Here is a 20143-nt window from a genome sequence, read left to right on the forward strand (position 1 = left end):
ATTGACAGGATGCAGTGGGTCTCCCATAACAATGTGACCTCGGACTACATTAAGGTAACGTGTGGAGTTCCCCAGGGTTCGGTACTTGGCCCTGCACTCTTCAGCATCTACATGCTGCTGCTAGGTGACATCATACGCAAATACGGTGTTAGCTTTCAGTTATGCTGATGACACCCAACTCTACATGCCCCTAAAGCTGACCAACACGCCGGATTGTAGTCAGCTGGAGGCGTGTCTTAATGAAATTAAACAATGGATGTCCGCTAACTGCTTGCAACTCAACGCCAAGAAAACGGAAATGCTGATTATCGGTCCTGCTAGACACCGACCTCTATTTAATAATACAACTTTAACATTTGACAACCAAACAATTAAACAAGGCGACTCGGTAAAGAATCTGGGTATTATCTTTGATCCAACTCTCTCGTTTGAGTCACACATTAAGAGAGTTACTAAAACGGCCTTCTTTCATCTCCGTAATATCGCTAAAATTCGCTCTATTTTGTCCACTAGCGACGCTGAAATCATTATCCATGTCTTTGTTACGTCTCGTCTCGATTACTGTGACGTATTATTTTCGGGGCTCCCCATGTCTAGCATTAAACGATTACAGTTGGTACAAAATGCGGCTGCTAGACTTTTGACAAGAACAAGAAAGTTTGATCACATTACGCCTGTACTGGCTCACCTGCACTGGCTTCCTGCGCACTTAAGATGTGACTTTAAGGTTTTACTACTTACGTATAAAATACTACACGTTCTAGCTCCAGCCTATCTTGCCGATTGTATTGTACCATGTGTCCCGGCAAGAAATCTGTGTTCAAATGACTACGGCTTATTAGTGATTCCTAAAGCCCAAAAAAATGTCTGCGGGCTATAGAGCGTTTTCCGTTCGGGCTCCAGTACTCTGGAATGCCCTCCAGGTAACAGTTCGAGATGCCACCTCAGTAGAAGCATTTAAGTCTCATCCTAAAACTTATCTGTATACTCTAGCCTTTAAATAGACCCCCTTTTTAGACCAGTTGATCTGCCGTTTCTTTTCTTTTTCTCCTCTGTCCACCTCGCTCTTGTCGATGGGGTGCGGGGGGCGCACAGGTCAGGTGGCCATTAGTGAAGTATTGGCTGTCCAGAGTCGGGACCTGGGATGGACCGCTCGTCCTGAGTCGGGACCCAGAATGGACCGCTCGCTTGTGTATCGGTTGGGGACATCTCTGCGCTGCTGATCCGCCTCCGCTTGGGATGGTTTCCTGCTAGCTCCACTGTGGACGGGACTCTCCAAGGTTTCCCATAGTCATCATTGTCACTGTCACCGACGTCCCACTGGGTGTGAGTTTTTCCTTTCCCTTATGTGAGCTCTACCGAGGATGTCGTTGAGGTTTGTGCAGCCCTTTGAGACACTTGGGATTTAGGCCTGTATAAGTAAACATTGATTGATTGATTGATTGATGAACATTCATCAACTTTATCAGTATTTATTGCCAACTTTCCCAAATTCTTTGTCACATGTTGCTGGCATCAAATTCTAAAGTTAATGATTATTTGCCCCCCAAAAAAAAGTTTATCAGTTTGAACATCAAATATGTTGTCTTTGTAGCATATTCAACTGAATGCGGGTTGAAAATGATTTGCAAATCATTGTATTCCGTTTATATTTACATCTAACACAATTTCCCAACTCATATGGAAACGGGGTTTGTACAAGAGTACAGTAGTATGTTGTACAAGAGTACAGCAAGGTGTTACAGAATCAAAAGGTGCTCCCCCTCACGCCTCAGGGTTTTGCAATTTGATGGGGGGGGGGGGGGGGGGCGCTTTATGGATCGAAACAGCTGTCAGTTGGGCCAACTTGTATAAAAGTGCCCCCCCCTGCTGTCCAACCAATGGCGTGCTCTGGCTGCGTGACATCACAGCCCTATAAAGCCCCCATCAGGAGCAACTGACCCCTCTGAGCAGGCTCAGCGTTCCCGGCTGGAGGGAGCGCTGTGAGAATAAAAAACAAAACTACACGGCCGAGAGAGCCTGTAGTTTTGTTTTTTTTGTGAGTGGTTTCTTCGCCTTCCATTGAGGCCCGCTTGTTCTCGCGTTGGATTGTCCATCTAAACCCGGATTTAGGACTTCTTGGACACCTACTACCCCAGTACCCCCCTTCCCCCAAATCGGCATCCCTGCCTTACAGGTGAGTGTGCGTGGCGTTTTTGACTTTTGATTTTGTGGACCTTTGTGGCCATCCAAGCAGGACCCCGTGAAGGCCGTGATGCGTCGTCCCAGAATAGCGGCGATGCTCTGATGACTTTTTAAGGGAATCAGCGGCTCGCTATCACTTACTGCACATGCTGCTTGTCAATCAAGCTAAGGTGTGGCGGGGGGGCTTGGGGGGCTATTTTTAGCTCCTGGTGTCACCAAGACGGGCTTTTATTTCGGACAAGCTACAACAGCTGCAACTTTTTATAACTTTTTGAACTTTGCTGAATAAATTAACGACATTAATTGACAAAGATAAGCCTTCTTCTTCTGTCATACTTTGGAATGCTATTCTTTTTCCTTCCAGTCATAACAAAGGCTTTTCATTCAGTTCTTTAAAACCAAGTTTGTGTTTTTTCTTCTTTCTTCTGTTTTTTCACTTATGGTTCCTGCTCATTTTCCAAAGAAAAGAATGGAAAGATGAAATACGTTTCTAAAACAACTGCATGTTGTCCCGCCAAAGCAAATCAACTGACCAATCAGACGAGCTCACACAATATTCATTTAAAAAAGTTAAATTTCTCTGAGGATCATTCAGAATCCCCCCCCCCCCCGCCCCTCACCCCATGACCCTCTCCCAAAATAAACCCTGAGGCTGCCAGGCCTGCTGGTCGTCACGGCGATAAGACGGGACCATGACTATGCAGGTTACCGCGTTGTCGACAAGCTTCTGACCTTCTGTTTCTCTTCTCTTGCAGGGATCCGAGCAACATGTCGACACAGGCGCCGACTTTCACGCAGCCGCTGCAGAGCGTCGTGGCACTAGAGGGTAGTGCCGCCACGTTCGAGGCGCAAGTTAGCGGTAAGCTGAGTGGGGTTTGGGGGGGGGATTGGCGCATCCTCAAGACTGACGCCATTTTGCTTTTTTTTTGTGCTCATCATGCTAATGTGCTAAAGCTATCAGAAATGGACTTCCTCTGTCCATGACATGGAGCATTTGCTTAGACCTACACCCAGCTTAGAATTGTAATTTTGGTGGAATGCATAAAATATACATCATATACCCGCTCCACTGATACTTATATTGGAGCCTCGAGTTTTGGCCTATCCTGATATTAACCCAATATGATATCAGCAGGAACCTAACATACTTTTAGTTTGTTATGTGGAATGTTAAAAAAAAATTTGATCAAAAGAAGTTGGTCAAACAAGTATGAAAAACAGAAACATATTTGTTCGGGCTGTGAATCTTTGGGCACCACACGATTCAATTTGATTCTTGGTGGTGACAGTTCATTTCAGAATCAATTCTCAATTTTAAAAAAATTCTTGAAAATGTAAAAAAGAAAAAAAAAAAAAATTAATCAATTAGGAATTGTTTCAAATGAGAGTCACGTTTCATTCGAAAATTACCATATGCTGTCTTGAAGTGAGGTTCAAGGTTCAAAGTTTAATCGTCACATGCAGAATACACCACAGTGAAATGCTTTTTTCCATGCTCTTCAGATATTGGGTATAGTGGGATCCAAACACTAGTTGCAGAATCTAATACACTAAATACAAAAAAATGAATAGCTCTGATGTTAAAGTAAAGTAACAATGATTGTCACACACACTAGGTGTGTTTAAATTTGTACCCTGCATTTGACCCATCCCCTTCTTCACCCCCTGGGAGGTGAGGGGAGCAATGAGCAGCAGCGGTGCCGCGCCCGGGAATCATTTATGGTGATTTAACCCCCAATTCCAACCCTTGACGCTGAGTGCCAAGCAGGGAGGCAATGGGTCCCATTTTTTTTATAGTCTTTGGTATGACTCGGCCGGGGTTTGAACTCCCAACCTACCGATCTCAGGGTGGACACTCTAACCACTGGGCCACTGAGTAGGTGATGTACATTATTTACAAGACAATTAAGTTGCACAAAAAGTCACAGTAGTTATGGTAGAAGTATCAGTACAAGTAGAAGTATAGTAGTCAAATATAGTACCAGTGCAATATCAAATAGTATAACAGTATATACAGTATAGGAAGCAACAAATATTAAGGTGTCTACAATTCTTTGGCAGTTTAGTAGTGACAGTAGTTTGAACAAAGGTAATGGAACTGTATGACTTCTTTATACTTTTGTTTTCACATTATTCTATTATTTATTATTTACAGTCATTGAATGAAGAGTATTGTAGTCCGGTAATTAAAAAGTGTTTTTAGGAGTTGGTAATAGTTTTTTTGGCGACATCTAGTGGCCACAATAATTCATTAAATTAAGATTATTTTGTTACTGGATACTTTTTAACTCGCTTCCTTCTTGGATACCTGCTCCCAGTAGACTATAGTTTACCCTGTTTACCTTTTGTACATATGACTTGTCTAAAATAGAATAAAATACCACATTTGTGTGCTTATTGGAAGATATTTTGGATGTTTACTCGCTCTATAAATTTGCACAAGTAATCACGCAGCAGGACTGCTCGCATCGGAGAGTTTGGATGCAAACCGATAAACGGTAATCCGATACTTGTTTTTTGCTGATGCGGAGTGATGATAATGTTGAATTGGAACACCTGTAATAGGCCGCACCAAAGGGGTCATATCATGGTATTTTTTCTATGTTTAAAACACTTAATTTTGGTCTACAGAACATGCAATGCTGGTTCTTTGGTCAAAAAGTTGCATAAATGATGTTTTGCAGACCGTTTTCAAGGCACTTTCTGAGCGTCTCGTCTTACTGCGTATTTACTTTTTTTTACTGCTTCTCTTTGTTCTATTTTTTAGCGTGTCCGTGGCAAGTCTACTGACAAAGTTCGAATTATACACAAATGTATCAGAAATGGCAGAAGCGGTGGATGCATGTGCATGTATGAGCCAGTCGGCCCCTAAGCAAGAGGATAGCCAAAAATAAAGAACTTGATTACGACGTCGGATTACAGTGGCAGACTTGCACACAGCACTTTGGGTTAAATTTATACCACATATGGATAATCCGGTGACGTCATCAGTGCGAAAAACACCACAGGTCTTGCAAATTCCAAACGGCTCGTTTGGTGGATGTAGGAATGAAGGCAAGAGTATTTTATAAGTATCTCCGCTATGCCTCCAGGGTTTGATTATACATTTTTGAGACTCATGCAGATCCCAGATACACAATAGCAGGTACCAATACATAAGAAATGTTGGTTTTGCATATAGGGCCCTTTTAATGCATGGACTAACTTCTGATCAGCTATTGAGCTAATACCTAACTAGCTGACTATCAACCATTTTGGGGCTTAAAGGAACAGCTAAAAACAATTACAGCAGTGGTTCTCAATTGTTTTTTTTCACGACCCCATTTGGAACATTAAAATGGCTGTGGCCTTTCACCCTCCAAAATAAACTAAATACATACATACATAAATATATATCAGTGGTGGTGTGGTTATGGGCGTGGTCACCATGACATCATTGAGTAATTTGCATAATTTGCTATGACAATTTGATTGTCTTTTGAAGGCTCAAAATAATTATATATACATCTAAAACAAATATGTTATTAATTAGTATTAATATTTTTTGTCGCTTTGCCATATTTTCAATTGTTGCTTCTTTTTGGACAATGTAATTTGTTGAGATTTTTTTCAAGTGTTTAGAGACTTTTAATTACTTTAAAATTTTTTTTTAAAAACAACTGGTTACAAATATAGCATCTTTTTTCTGGTCTTATTATAGAATGTAGTCTTGTTTAGAGACTCTACATCTGTTTATAAACTGCTATTGCAACAACACATCATCAGTAGGGTAAAACTAACCTGTTTCATGACGGTCTGAACCCGGCTCACGTTCCCTATTATCTGCGGCGAGCATGACGTCACTCTTGCCTGGCGCTGTTGCTCCAGTTGGACTTTTTCTCTTTAAAAGCCGCACATTTTGTATATGGCTGTCCACGGGTATACCTGGTTACGTTCACATCGCAGACATGCTGGCGGTAATGTTCAATATTCGTGTGGTTTGGATTTAATGCCAGTTTTTCCCATGTTTTCAAAACATATCGTCCGTGCTTGTAAGGTGATTGGCGGAGAATGCGGAAGCGTTGTTGTGTGTCCGGCGGGGAAGCGTGGACTTCCGGAGACAAAAGTGTGTACTGGGCAGGTAAAAGTTGTTGGAATTGTATCATTTTTTAACCCTAAGATAGGTGGTATAAGTAAAAATTAGGGTCGGACTTTATGTCATTTCTTCTGGGGTCTACATATAATATGACTTTAATTTGTTTTCAAGTAAAAAATAAATACATAAATATATATTTTCAAGGTGTGGCGCTAATAAACCCTGTATATACTGTGTGTATGTATGTAAATATATATATATAAATATATATATATATATATATATAGTATACACATATATGTATTATACACACACATATATATATATATGTATATATTATATATGTATTTTTACAGTGGGGCAAAAAAGTATTTAGTCAGCCACCGATTGTGCAAGTTCTCCCACTTAAAATGATGACAGAGGTCTGTAATTTTCATCATAGGTACACTTCAACTGTGAGGGACAGAATGTAAAAAAAAATAAAAATCCAGGAATTCAAATTGTAGGAATTTTAAAGAATTTATTTGTAACTTATGGTGGAAAATATGTATTTGGTCAACCATTCAAAGCTCTCACTGATGGAAGGTTTTGGCTCAAAATCTCACGATACATGGCCCCATTCATTCTTTCCTTAACACGGATCAATCGTCCTGTCCCCTTAGCAGAAAGACAACCCCAAAGCATGATGTTTCCACCCCCATGCTTCACAGTAGCTATGGTGTTTTTGGGATGCAACTCAGTATTCTACTTCCTCCAAACACGACAAGTTGAGTTTATACCAAAATGGATACATGGGTGATACAGCAGAGGATTGGGAGAATGTCATGTGGTCAGATGAAACCAAAATAGAACTTTTTGGTATAAACTCAACTCGTCGTGTTTCGAGGAAGAAGAATACTGAGTTGCATCCCAAGAACACCATACCTACTGTGAAGCATTGGGGTGGAAACATCATGCTTTGGGGTTGTTTTTCTGCTAAGGGGACAGGACGATTGATCCGTGTTTAGGAAAGAATGAATGGGGCCATGTATCGTGAGATTTTGAGCCAAAACCTCCTTCCATCAGTGAGAGCTTTGAATGGTTGACCAAATACTTATTTTCCACCATAATTTACAAATAAATTCTTTAAAATTGCTGCAATGTGAATTCCTGGATTTTTTTTCCACATTCTGTCTCTCACACTTGAAGTGTACCTATGATGAAAATTACAGACCTCTGTCATCATTTTAAGTGGGAGAACTTCCACAATCGGTGGCTGACTAAATACTTTTTTGCCCCACTGTATATATGTACATATAAATATATTCATACACACACATACGCACAATACTGTGTGACAATAATCTCACTACATGGTTTGCAGACACATATGTGTACTTCAGATTAAAAACAGAAATATAATTATGCGTCAAGCTTGAATTAAAAGACTTAGTGGTCAGAAACACTTTTGAGTTATGTGTTATGATTACCTATAAGAATTCAGCTTTTTGTATTTATGCCTATTTTTCAAATTTTTGCTGATTATTTTTATTTATTTTATTTTTACAATGTGGTGTGAGGCCCACAAAAAAGGCTGTAGGACCAAATGCCCCCTGCGCCACACTTTGGCTATCACTGCCTTTACAGAGCTTCTTCCTCAGGGTTGAGTGTGTGACTTGGCTTTAACTATAAGCAATCACTTTATTTATGTTGTTAGCTTCCAATCTTCTATACCAACAATTATAATTCAAGAGTGCAGTAGAGTTGTTGTGTGAACAGGAGGAGACGGCACAGACAGGAGGGATGTTTAAGCTATATATATATATATATATATATATATATATATATATATAAATATTAATAAACTAGAGAATGGAGTGTGACTAAATCCAAGAGTCTATGGTGTGTGACTATGTGTGAAGAGTGTTACCCAGAAGTGTTGAGCGACGTGCAGTAGTCCAAAACAAGCTCCGGGGTCCGTGAGTAGACATGAGGTAGAGGGGAGGAGAGAGGCGTCAAAGGTCCGTGTCCAGGCGGGAGGTAGAGATCCAAGAAGCAGCCAAGGAAGCAGAGTGAACGCGGGAAGACGACTCAGCTTGTAACGCGGGTACGAAGGCAAGCTGCAGGGATGACCACAGGCAGGACACGAGACAATTCAACATGACGGGGAAGAAACAGTGAGAGAATGCATAGAGCTTGGTTAGTCGGCTTACTGTATGGGAACAGACTACTACGTTCTTGCCCAGGATAGTATGTTGTGCAGGCTTATGAAGGCAGGTCTTCTGATCAGTAACAGGTGCGCTGATTGCTGGTGATTGATTGCTGCAGCCAGACTGAAGCGCCCGGTGCGCTCCCAGAGGTGCGCTCAGCGCAGCGCACACATGAATTTGCACTGAGGTGCGCTCGGGCTGTGTCAAGAGTTAGGCTAAAGCAAATCAATCAATGTGTTACAAAAGTCAGCCTTAATCCGCAGCCTTGTCAGATGGAGGATTTTTGTGTTTGTTTTTTTTACGTTTGGCTTGCAGTTCTCTCCCAATTTTTTTTATTTCTTCATTTATTTATCTGGATTTTTTTTCGTCGTCGATCCCCTAAACCAGTGGTTCTCAACCTTTTTTCAGTGATGTACCGCATGTGAACATTTTTTTAATTCAAATACCCCCTAATCAGAGCAAAGCATTTTTGGTTGAAAAAGAGAGATAAAGAAGTAAAATACAACACTATTTCATCAGTTTCTGATTTATTAAATTGTATAACAGTGCAAAATATTGCTCATTTGTAGTGGTATTTCTTGAACTATTTGGAAAAAAAAGATATAAAAATTACTAAAAACTTGTTGAAAAATAAACAAGTTATTCAATTATAAATAAAGATTTCCACACATAGAAGTAATCATCAACTTAAAGTGCCCTCTTTGGGGATTGTAATAGAGATCCATCTGAATTCATGAACTTAATTCTAAACATTTCTTCACAAAAAAAGAAATTTTGAACATCAATATTTATGGAACATGTCCACAAAAAATCTAGCTGTCAACACTGACTATTGCATTGTTGTATTTTTTTCCCCACAGTTTATGAACTTACATTAATATTTTGTTGAGGTATTATTTAATAAATATATTTATAAAGGATTTTTGAATTGTTGCTCTTTTTAGAATATTTTTTTTTTAAACCTCACGTACCCCTTGGAATACCTTCAATAGCCCCAGGGGTACTCGTACCCCCATTTGAGAACCACTGCCCTAAACTACTCGCGGCCCCCTTGTTACTAGGCCGCACGTCCCACTTTGGGAACCACTGATACAGTAAAAGGTTTCAACAATAAGAGTTCCAAAGTTCTGTCTGAGGTTTCTACATCATTAGGCTAAATAATTCCTTTACTAAACACTTTGCAAGCTAGGTAAGTGGAACATGTTCAAAGGAACAAATATGCTGCATTGTGTGAAGCAAAGCCCAGCTAAACACATCTGATTGACTCTGCTAAGCTGGTCGAGAGCTACGCTAACCATGTTGCCTTCACTTAACACAATAACGCGAGTGATCGAAATGGGTTATCTAACACGCGGCTGGTTTTCCGTCTGCCCTTCAGGTTCTCCAGTTCCAGAGGTGAGCTGGTTCCGTGATGGCCAGGTTCTTTCCGCTGCCACTTTGCCCGGCGTTCAGATCTCGTTCAGCGATGGCCGCGCTGTTCTGAAGATCCCCGCCGTGACCGCCGCACACAGCGGAAGATTTTCTGTCAGAGCAACCAATGGAGCTGGACAAGCCACCAGCACCGCCGAACTGCTTGTAACAGGTGAGAGCTCAGGCAGACTTAATCTCTTTGGCCCAGGGCATAAACCCTCAATGCAGTTGTCTAGTTCACAACAACTCGGGGTAGCTAATTGTCTCTATTGTCGTCGTGTTCTGCAGGTGTTTGCTTGTTGTGCTTTGATGAACTGAATTGTCTCATGTAAACAATTATTCTTTGTTTCTGTGGCCGCATCCATTCAAAAGCCCATAGAGATAATCGCTAATTTATCCATCCATCCATCCATTTTCTGCCGCTTATTCCCGTTCGGGGTCGCGGGGGGCGCTGGCGCCTATCTCAGCTACAATCGGGCGGAAGGCGGGGTACACCCTGGACAAGTCGCCACCTCATCGCAGGGCCAACACAGATAGACAGACAACATTCACACTCACATTCACACACTAGGGCCAATTTTAGTGTTGCCAATCAACCTATCCCCAGGTGCATGTCTTTGGAAGTGGGAGGAAGCCGGAGTACCCGGAGGGAACCCACGCATTCACGGGGAGAACATGCAAACTCCACACAGAAAGATCCCGAGCCTGGATTTGAACCCAGGACTGCAGGACCTATCAACACTTCAAACGCTGTCATCGTGATAGACATATTTCTAAAACGGCCGTAGTATTTAAGTGTATATTGTAGCTGAACCATTTCCCTAAAGATGTAGTGTCTAAAAACATTAGTTTTGTCTTTGTTTTTGCAAATTTTTTGGAGGGTTTTGAATTGGCTTCACTGCGGTAGGAGAAAACAAACGCTTTTCTTTACCCCTTGGATCTATCAACTTTATCTACCTCTTCATATTAGCTTTGGACATTATCTGAAATATAAACACATGACTATATAACATAATGGATTGAACTAAACTGTAGTCAATGTTTTTATTTAAAATAAATACAAAGCTTTACATCATTTCTAAAATATTAATTGTACATTATTTCTTAATATCTAATTACAAACATACTTGAACTGCATTTTTCTTGAACGTGTCTTATATGCACTCACTCAAGCTCCCATAGCCAATACCTGTCCTGGTCGCTAAGACTAATAAAATAAACCATTGTTTATCACTTTTAATTTGTTGCAGGTGAATTAATTATTAATCATACATTTATTATTTTCATAGCTAGAGCATGAAAACCTGTTTAAGATATTCTAAATACAGGTTTTAACAATGAAAAGGCCCTCTACACACAAAAAACTCCCACACTTCGGTCAATTGTCGTAATTGTGCCGTAATTCTTAGCCGAAATAGATGGTTGCAAAATAAACAGTTGACAAATGATTTAAAAAAATGCTGCTTTACTATGTTTTAGGAACTCCCGTTAATGTTCCACCACTCCTGTCTTCGACTGCTCTTCCATACTTTCTTTGGAGCTAGGGCTGGGCGATATATCGGTATAAACGATATATCGCGGGTTTGTCTCTGTGCGATATAGAAAATGACTATGTTGTAATATTCAAGTACACGTTCCCACGCAGTTGCTTTTAGCTGCGGGCATTACACTACAGGCGTTTCTCACTCCTTCTCATCTCTCCTTCTCACAAAGACGTAAAGCAAGCCCGCCTTCTTACATACATCACATACAGTCGCGCCTGTCGCGTCATACGCTCTTGCCGAGCAGAGAGGTAGCAGCATGGCTAACGTTAGCTGAGGCAGGTTGCGCAAGCAGAGCGGAGCGGAGCGAGTTGAGTGACATTACAAGAGAGAGAAGTTGCGAAACTGATCACAAATGGAGGAAGAACAATTAATGCCCTAAAAAACAGCAGGTGTCCATCATCTGGCGGGGGTTTGGCTTCAAGCGGGAAGATATTCAGCAGACAACAGCAATATGCAAAGTATGCAGCAGAAGTGTTACTACAAAAGGTAGCAGCACTACTAATTTGTTCTTTCATTTAAAAAGTCACCCGCGAGAGAATGAAGAGTATTTAATAAATACAGTTTTGGTCAATTGACTTAGTTGTGATTTCCCTCTGTGCATGAAAGTGTAAAAGTAGCATATATTAATGCAGTATGAAGAAGAAACTTTTAATGTAGACACATAGAATCATCATACTGCTGTGATTATATGCATCAAGTGTTCATTCAAGGCTAAAGAAAAATATTGAGATATATATCGTATATTGCGATATGGCATAAAAATATTGTGATATTAATAAAAGCCATTATCGCCCAGCTCTACGTCAAACCAAATCCCCACAAGCAGCGAGAGCCAAAATGTTTGCCCCCTTCCTTCTTAATCTTCTACGCCGAATAGTTTCGTTCAGAAAATGTTGACTTTGATTGCACACAATCCTTGAAATTGCCACAAGTATGCCAAGACAGAGACCTACTAGAATTAAATCCATGTTTTCTTCCATAAACACTGCAACACGTGTGCCATCATGACGTCATGTCTGCATGCTGTTCAGTTTGCGTTCATATTACACATTGCATTTTTTATAATGTGAACGACTATATCATAAGATCGGATTTGACCAAGAAATTCCAAAGTGGACATCCTACACTGTAGTGATAACATAACCACAGTCACCTTTACAAGCTGCAAAATGGCGAGAAACTCACAAGGCTGTCATCAGCCAGCACATTGTACGAGTAACATTAAAGACCAAAGGGGCCACAAACTAAATCTTGTTTACGGCCACAAAAATCCTAAGGCCGGCCCCTCCTTAGACCTATTTAACCTCAGGTAGATTTAAGATAGCCTGACTTGATATCCTTAAAGTTAAAGTACCAATGATTGTCACACACACACTTAGTGTGGTGAAATATGTCCTCTGCATTTGACCTATCCCCTTGATCACTCCCTGGGAGGTGAGGGGAGCAGTGGGCAGCAGTGGTGCCGCGCCCGGGAATCATTTATGGTGATTTAACCCCCAGTTCCAACCCTTGATGTTGAGTGCCAAGCAGGGCGGCAATGGGTCCCATTATTTTCATAGTCTTTGGTATGACTCGGCCGGGGTTTGAACTCCCAACCTACCGATCTCAGGGCGGACACTCTAACCACTAGGCCACTGAGTAATGATACAGGTGAGACTGTTTGGTAAGTACTGTAATGTGTTCTATGTTCGCAGCGGAGACGGCGCCTCCAAACTTCCTTCAGAGACTTCAGAGCTCCACAGTGAGACAAGGCAGTCAGGTGAGACTGAATGTCCAAGTGACAGGCATCCCGACACCTGTGGTCAAGTTCTACCGAGAGGGAGCCGAGATCCAAAGCTCAGCCGACTTCAAGATCCTAATAGATGGAGACCAGTACAGTCTATTGATTGCTGAGGCTTTCCCGGAGGATTCCGGGACATATTCTGTGACCGCAGCTAACAGCAGCGGCCGAGCTACATCCACTGCCGAACTGCTGGTTCAGGGTGAGGCCTACAACCATGCTAGCATAACCAAATGGTGTTGTTGGCGTGCGCCTGCCAACCTGCTGGTGTTTTGTCCCTCCGCAGGTGAAGAAGCTGTGCCTGCCAAGAAAACCAAAAGCATAATCTCCTCCTCGCAGATTGGCGTCCAAAGGGTAAGCTGAAACTTTTCAAAAAATGCCAGCGTTCACTATTTCATGTTTATGATATTTCATGTTTATCTTGTCAGATGGAGACCAGCTTCCAGACCGCCACAATGGAGATGCAAATGGAAGGCGGAATGATGACTCAGCATTTAGCTCACAGGACCCCACCAAGAGTCCCTCCAAAGCCCACTTCGAAATCGCCACCGTCCTATTTTGTCAAAGTGACCGGTGGTCGCCAGCAGTCACCTTCACCTGTCAGACATGTGAAAGGGCCGTCGCCCGCACCCGTGAGGTACACCACTTCAGTATCTGAAGCCTTGACCTGAACCTGACGAAGCGCTAAAGAGTTGTGAGAGACACTTTCTTCGTTGTCCACAGAACCATGTCCCCTTCTACCAGACTGTCCTCTGTCTCTCCCATCCGACCCGTGAAGTCCCCCATGATGACCCGCAAACAGGTAACAACCGCTCGCAGGCGCCATGTAGGTCCGCAACACGGACGCCACGGTTCACGTTGCGTTTGTCTTGCAGGTGTCTGCCTCATCAGATGTGCTGCCGCCGTGGAAGCAGGGCGACTATGTGGCTGAAGCTAGCTACGCGAGCATGACTAGTGTGAGCAGCGCCACCCGGATACAGGAAAGCAAACAGTGGGAACAGCAGGTCACCGCCACCAGAGAGGTACAATCTACATGTCCGTCATGTCTTATTACAGTTGCTGTCCGTTGTCATAGTGCGAACGGTCGATGCCAAATTTGTAATGTGATTAACTCCTATGTGTGACGATGTGATGTCACATGTGCTAACGTCTGGTCAACAAGAAAATTTGTTAGCATGTGAAGTAGAAAGTATATCCTGCATGTCACCTGGTCTCGCTGTGTTGTGACCGTCAGGGCGAGCATGTGTCCCAGTCTGGTCGGAGTGTTGCCAAGGCAACTGTGATGGCAGCCGTGGATCAGGCTCGCAGCCGCAAGGTGCCACCTGACGCAGGCTTGACCGCTGAGCAGGTAGCTGGCGAGAATAAATCAACCCTCTTGACTCCACCTACTTTTCCTTATTTTTCTTTTTCTACTGTCTGGTGTACTCTCTGTGCCACCAGCGGACTCTCTTTATTTGCATGCTTCAAGTCACATGACTTTCTCATGTGCTTCGTGTTCTATCTGCAGGGTGAAGGCAGCCGCCAAACAACCATGGCCGCCGTAGAGGTCGTTCAAGTAGTAGGGGTGCCGCGGGCCGTTGGCGGGCAGACTGAATTAACAACTACAGAAGTGGAAATGAAGCAGCAGGTGGCAGCAGAGAAACATATATCAGCGACTAAAACCGTGGTGTCAGCGCAGGTTGGACGACTTCAGTGACGTCGTATTCAAAAGACGAGTGTACATGATCTCAATGAACTGTGTTGGTCACTTCAGATTGAGACGACTGCTTCCTCCCGTGTGGATGCTCGGTCCCCCTCCACCCCACTTCAACATTTCACTGTTGCGAAAGTTTCCGTTCCCAAAGCTGACGCTCGTCGCGAGGTAAGGAGTGCAGGCTTCCGCTACCGCCCCACTGACTATTCTATTTTTAACATGCCCACTTCCACACCTCTGTGACTTGAAGTGCTGCACTTCCTCTTACTTTCTGAAATACCACCTTTTTCCTTGTGAAGGGTACCGCAGCATCACAGTAAATCAAACACATTCACACTAACAGTACAGTAACGTTCCATTTAGGACGGTGGCACGTGGTTCACACTGTTGCCCGCTTTTAATCTGGTCGTGGGCTCTATGCGAGGACTGTGCATGTTTTCTCCATGCGAATTCCACCATACCAGATGTAAGGATAACTCTTAAACTGGCTTTACTGATGTGGATTTGGTCGCCAGGCACTGTACAGTTGCCGCCCATTGCTCTTTAAGCAGGAAAATACCCCATTTAGCTGTCACTGCGGTAACCTAGTCATTAAATATATCTTGAGGAAAAAAACTCACTGAACATGTCCGACTCTCATCTCTCCCACCACCTTAAACGCCACGTTAATGCCCAAAGCTCCGCCTACTAACTCCTGATAGCTGTACGCCTCAGCTGAATTTGGCCAATGCTTAACATTATTTCCGTTGGCTCGGCCAGGTGTCTATTGCGGGCTCCGCCATGGCCACTCTGCACAAAGAGATGTCCTCCCCCACCAGACCCCGAAAAATCATCAAGCCCGTCAAGTCACCAAGCCCGTCTCGCCGAGGGGCGTTCGAGGTTAAAGTGACAATGGAGGCCCATCCACCACCTTTTAAGGACCCCAAATATCAGAGTCAGTTTGAGTCGCAGGTGGGCAGGCTTTATGCTGAGGAAGAGTTTGAGGACTGGGAGCCTCAGGTGGGTCCTTGTTTTTTATTTCTCCTTTAACCCTGTGTGGATCGTCACCTGCAGTTTGCTCTCCTCATGTTATGTCTCTTCATCCACTTTGTGTGGTCTTTGTCTTGTACCTGCCTTCGTCTCTGTGTCGCATCAGAGCATCACGCTACCATGACAATCTTTGACCATATTTTTGTTTTTCTTTTAGGAGGCGGTTGCAGTTCCCACCATAACCCCGGAACCTGTTGTTCCGCCCACTCTTGTTGCAGTGAGTACTTCTTTCCAAGGCATCTCATGCATGTTTTTGTTTTGTCAGACTTAACCATCCATACGTCTGTTTAGGGCCTCAATAACTTGACAGTGACTGAGGGCGAATCAGTGACGTTGGAGTGCCAGATTAGTGGCCAACCCACCCCTGTCATCATGTGGTTCAGAGAAGACTACAAGATCGAGAGTTCCATTGACTTCCAGATTAGCTATGAGGGCAGTTTTGCCCGACTCATGATCCGCGAGGCGTTTGCAGAGGACAGCGGCCGCTTCACTTGTACCGCCACCAGTGAGGCGGGAACTGTCAGCACTTCTTGCTACCTGCTGGTCAAAGGTAAAAAAGCAGCTTTACTCCTAAAAGTCCCATTACATGTACGGCAGCTGTTAGATTTCAAATCGGTCCATTTTATCTCGTAGTTTCTGAAGAAATCGAGAGCCGAGAAGAGACTATGGCCGTTTCACAAGTGGAAATGACTCATGAAAAAACGTAAGTCAGTCAGGCGGTTCTGATCGGAATTTTTTTGTATTTTTACAACATTCTTGGTCCTCCTTTAGTGTTGCAGTTGAGACAACACACCAAACGACAGTGGAGGTGACCACAGGAGAGGCCACAGCTCCTTTCTTCATCAAAAAGCCGACAGTCCAGAAGCTGGTGGAAGGAGCCAGCGTCGCATTCGAGTGTCAAGTGGGAGGAAACCCCAGACCTCACATAATTTGGAAAAAAAGCGGCATCGTTCTCACAACTGGATACAGGTTGGTTCATACGGAACACGATGCCCTGTTATCTTCTGGCTTGATCAACCAATCGTACAATCTATTTCCAAATTTGATTGGTTTTCAAACAGGTTTTGTTAATAGAAAAGTTTGTATATTAAAGCAAATTTCTTCACAAGAAACAATGTAAATATAAATATTGGTTTCCAGCCTCGACAAAAGTTTGCACTGAGGTGTTTAAGTAATTGCATTTTACTACATTTTAAACAAACATAACAATCTTCACTCATTTAAGCAATATGCTTTACCTCAACGATAACCAGCTTCATCCAAATATATATGCCATAACAACAACAATGAACACAACGTGTGGTCTTACATTAAAGTTTCATTTAAAGTTTTAAGTCCTTTCCTTACACAGCTTTTTATTTCAATACAAGTGTGTCCACCATGTGTTTCTTGCTCTCCTATCTCTACTGCACACCAGTCAAATTAATGGTGCAGAGTTTCACATTTGTCCGTGAGACTCGCCGTTTATTACAGCTGATTGCGGACACTAGCTTGTGTGCGCTGCAGTACTCGAGCTCACGTTATACAAGGCGCATGCTGGCAACTGCCACCACTGCTCCGAGTGGTGCGCAAAAAATAGTTGTCCGGCTGAGAGACGAGTGTTCTAGCTAAAAGCCCGAGCTTGCAGCCTAGCAGCCAGCACTTCTCTTGAAGTCGTCGGGAGTGAGGTTTCGTACTCGCCCAGCCACACAAGCTGCCCTACGTTACACTTACGTACGCGCCCAGCCCACTACAACACTATTCTATATATATTTTTGCGGCCCCTGTGTAAACATTTGAATTGTAACAAGCATTGACAGTACAAAGGAAGGTTGAGTTACTCATCATAAGATTTGTGTCCCACAATTCCCTGGAGAAAGAGAGTCAGCTCTGTTTCCACAAAATGTTATTATTAGTGAGAAGGTCTGCCTCATGGATTGTAGTTTGTTAAATAATAAAGATTACACCCCTGCATGATGGTTGCAAGTTAAGAAGTGTCTCATGTTGATTTCTCAAATCTCAGTGATATTTGTATCGATGTAAATGTCTAATTTCAAAAAAACCTTAAAAAGGAGATTTCAAAAACTTTTTAGTAGAATATTTCCCGTGAAGAGATCCTGAATACATGCAAAACTCAGTCTCTGCCAATTATGTAAAGTTGGGTCTAGTCAGGAGGGTTAAATAATGATAAATTGCTTGTACTTGTATAGCGCTTTTCTACCTCCAAGGTACTCAAAGCGGTTTGACACTACTTCCACATTTACCCATTCACACACACATTCACACACTGATGGAGGGAGCTGCCACTTCACCCATCAGGAGCAAGGGTGAAGTGTCTTGCTCAGGACACAACGGATGTGACGAGGTTTGTACTAGGTGGGAATTGAACCAGGGACCCTCGAGTTGCACACGGCCACTCTTCCACTGCGCCACGCCTACCCTCAATGTGTGCCAAACAGCTGGAATATCAATATGCTCATTTGGAAGTTTTAGCTTTATTTGAGCTCTCATCTTTAAACATGTATTCCTTTTTAGATATAAAGTGACCTACAAGAGAGAGACAGGTGAATGCAGACTGGAGATCTCAATGACGTTTGCCGATGATGCGGGAGAATATTCCGTCTTTGCCAGGAATTCACATGGAGAAGCTTCTGCTTCCATCAGCTTGCTGGAGGAAGGTAACAGCTCTGTTCCCCGGACTTCAGGAATGAAAAAAAAAAACTTGTCAATATGATATATTCTGCGCTACATCCACAGAGGCGTATGAAGCCTACATGAAGCAATTTGACATAACGTATAAAACTGAAGTGACTACAACAACAGTTGCTGAGGAGCCCTCTGTGCTTGTGAGCCAGTATGAGCAAGAACACAGGAGAGGAACAACAGGAATGAGCTTTGTCTCAGAAACGGTACTTATTTCGCATCCACCCGTCTCGTAGCTTATCTAGTAAAGTTCCAACAAAAGATGAGCTTGTTTTTTTTTCCCCAGGAATTCTTCATTTCAGCCTTTGAAGAGCGAATCATCCAGGAGATTGAGCTCCGCATCATGAGGATTAGTTACAAAGAACTGGCGGCAGAGGACGGAGAACTGACAGTGAGCGTCTCAGATGAGGAGGCGGTGCAGTCCACCTTTGACACACCAGTTAAAAACTACCGGATCATGGAGGGAATGGGCGTTACTTTCCACTGCAAGATGGCCGGAGTTCCGTTGCCAAAGGTAAGTACCTCTAAGCAGTTCACACCAGAATCGATAGAAAGGAATATTCTCCCAACAGATTCAATATCATATATATTTAATTAGTTTGTTACTTAAATAACTTTGCTGGGTTTCCCACCAAAGTATTTACCGGTAGTTTAAATTCATTTTCTGTTTCCTGGCAGATTGCCTGGTACAAAGATGGTCAGCGTATCCAGCCTGGTGGACGATACCAGGTGGAGGTTCTTCAGGACGGGCGAGCCAGCCTGCGTCTCCCAGTGGTTCTACCAGAAGACGAGGGTGTGTACACCGCCTTCGCTGCCAATATGAAGGGGAACGCCGTCAGCTCTGGGAAGCTCTACGTGGAGCCTTCAGGAACAGTATCGCCTCAGAGATACACGCCACAACCAGCCATACAAAGGATCCAGTAAGTCAAACGATCTCTCATAAGTCCAATCAGATGGCCATTTCAAGTTTTCATAGAGGATGGCTTTTTTGCTTAAATCGCTTTTGGGTTATTTTAAAATGTTTTACTTATGTTTTAGGTCCGCATCTCCACGTTCTCTGAGCCGCTCACCAGGTCGTTCTCCCAGTCGTTCTCCCGGACGTTCTCCTGCACGACGGCTGGACGACACAGATGAGGCTCAGCTAGAAAGACTTTACAAACCTGTCTTCGTCATGAAGCCAACTTCGCTAAAATGCTCGGAAGGGCAAACTGCCAGATTTGACTTGAAGGTCGTTGGTAGACCCATGCCTGAAACATACTGGTTTCACAATGGTGCGTGGAATACAACAAAATTCCACAAGAAAATCCCGAATATCAGCAATAAAAATGTACCCATTTTGTTTGCAGGACAACAAGTGATCAATGACTACACCCACAAGATAGTAATTAAGGAGGATGGTGTTCAGTCCCTGATCATTGTCCCTGCAATGCCACAAGACTCTGGCGAGTGGACAGTTGTAGCTCAAAACCGAGCGGGACGAACCTCCATCTCTGTGACCCTTACCGTTGAGGGTACGTGTCTATCAAAGTTTAATTTCTGTCCTGTAATTGAATTATT

The 20143-nt window shown here is 43.1% G+C and overlaps 1 protein-coding gene across 1 annotated transcript in view; it reads left to right on the top strand.

Moving 5' to 3' along the window:
- Positions 1-1959: 1959 nt before the first annotated feature.
- The window catches only part of ttn.2 (titin, tandem duplicate 2), a 211338-nt gene continuing 193154 nt past the window's right edge, over positions 1960-20143 (top strand). Inside the window, exons 1-22 of the mRNA XM_061879594.1 lie at positions 1960-2176; positions 2940-3043; positions 9827-10030; positions 13097-13384; positions 13469-13536; positions 13611-13819; positions 13906-13984; positions 14058-14204; positions 14417-14530; positions 14690-14860; positions 14936-15043; positions 15635-15874; positions 16062-16121; positions 16196-16454; positions 16538-16607; positions 16676-16873; positions 18419-18561; positions 18641-18792; positions 18873-19100; positions 19265-19506; positions 19625-19857; positions 19933-20097. Coding sequence (XP_061735578.1) covers positions 2953-3043; positions 9827-10030; positions 13097-13384; positions 13469-13536; positions 13611-13819; positions 13906-13984; positions 14058-14204; positions 14417-14530; positions 14690-14860; positions 14936-15043; positions 15635-15874; positions 16062-16121; positions 16196-16454; positions 16538-16607; positions 16676-16873; positions 18419-18561; positions 18641-18792; positions 18873-19100; positions 19265-19506; positions 19625-19857; positions 19933-20097 — 3469 coding nt within the window. The 5' untranslated portion in view covers positions 1960-2176; positions 2940-2952. The remainder of the gene's footprint in view (positions 2177-2939; positions 3044-9826; positions 10031-13096; positions 13385-13468; positions 13537-13610; positions 13820-13905; positions 13985-14057; positions 14205-14416; positions 14531-14689; positions 14861-14935; positions 15044-15634; positions 15875-16061; positions 16122-16195; positions 16455-16537; positions 16608-16675; positions 16874-18418; positions 18562-18640; positions 18793-18872; positions 19101-19264; positions 19507-19624; positions 19858-19932; positions 20098-20143) is intronic.

Source organism: Nerophis ophidion, linkage group LG19, assembly GCF_033978795.1.
Source record: "Nerophis ophidion isolate RoL-2023_Sa linkage group LG19, RoL_Noph_v1.0, whole genome shotgun sequence".
Taxonomy (NCBI): domain Eukaryota; kingdom Metazoa; phylum Chordata; class Actinopteri; order Syngnathiformes; family Syngnathidae; genus Nerophis; species Nerophis ophidion.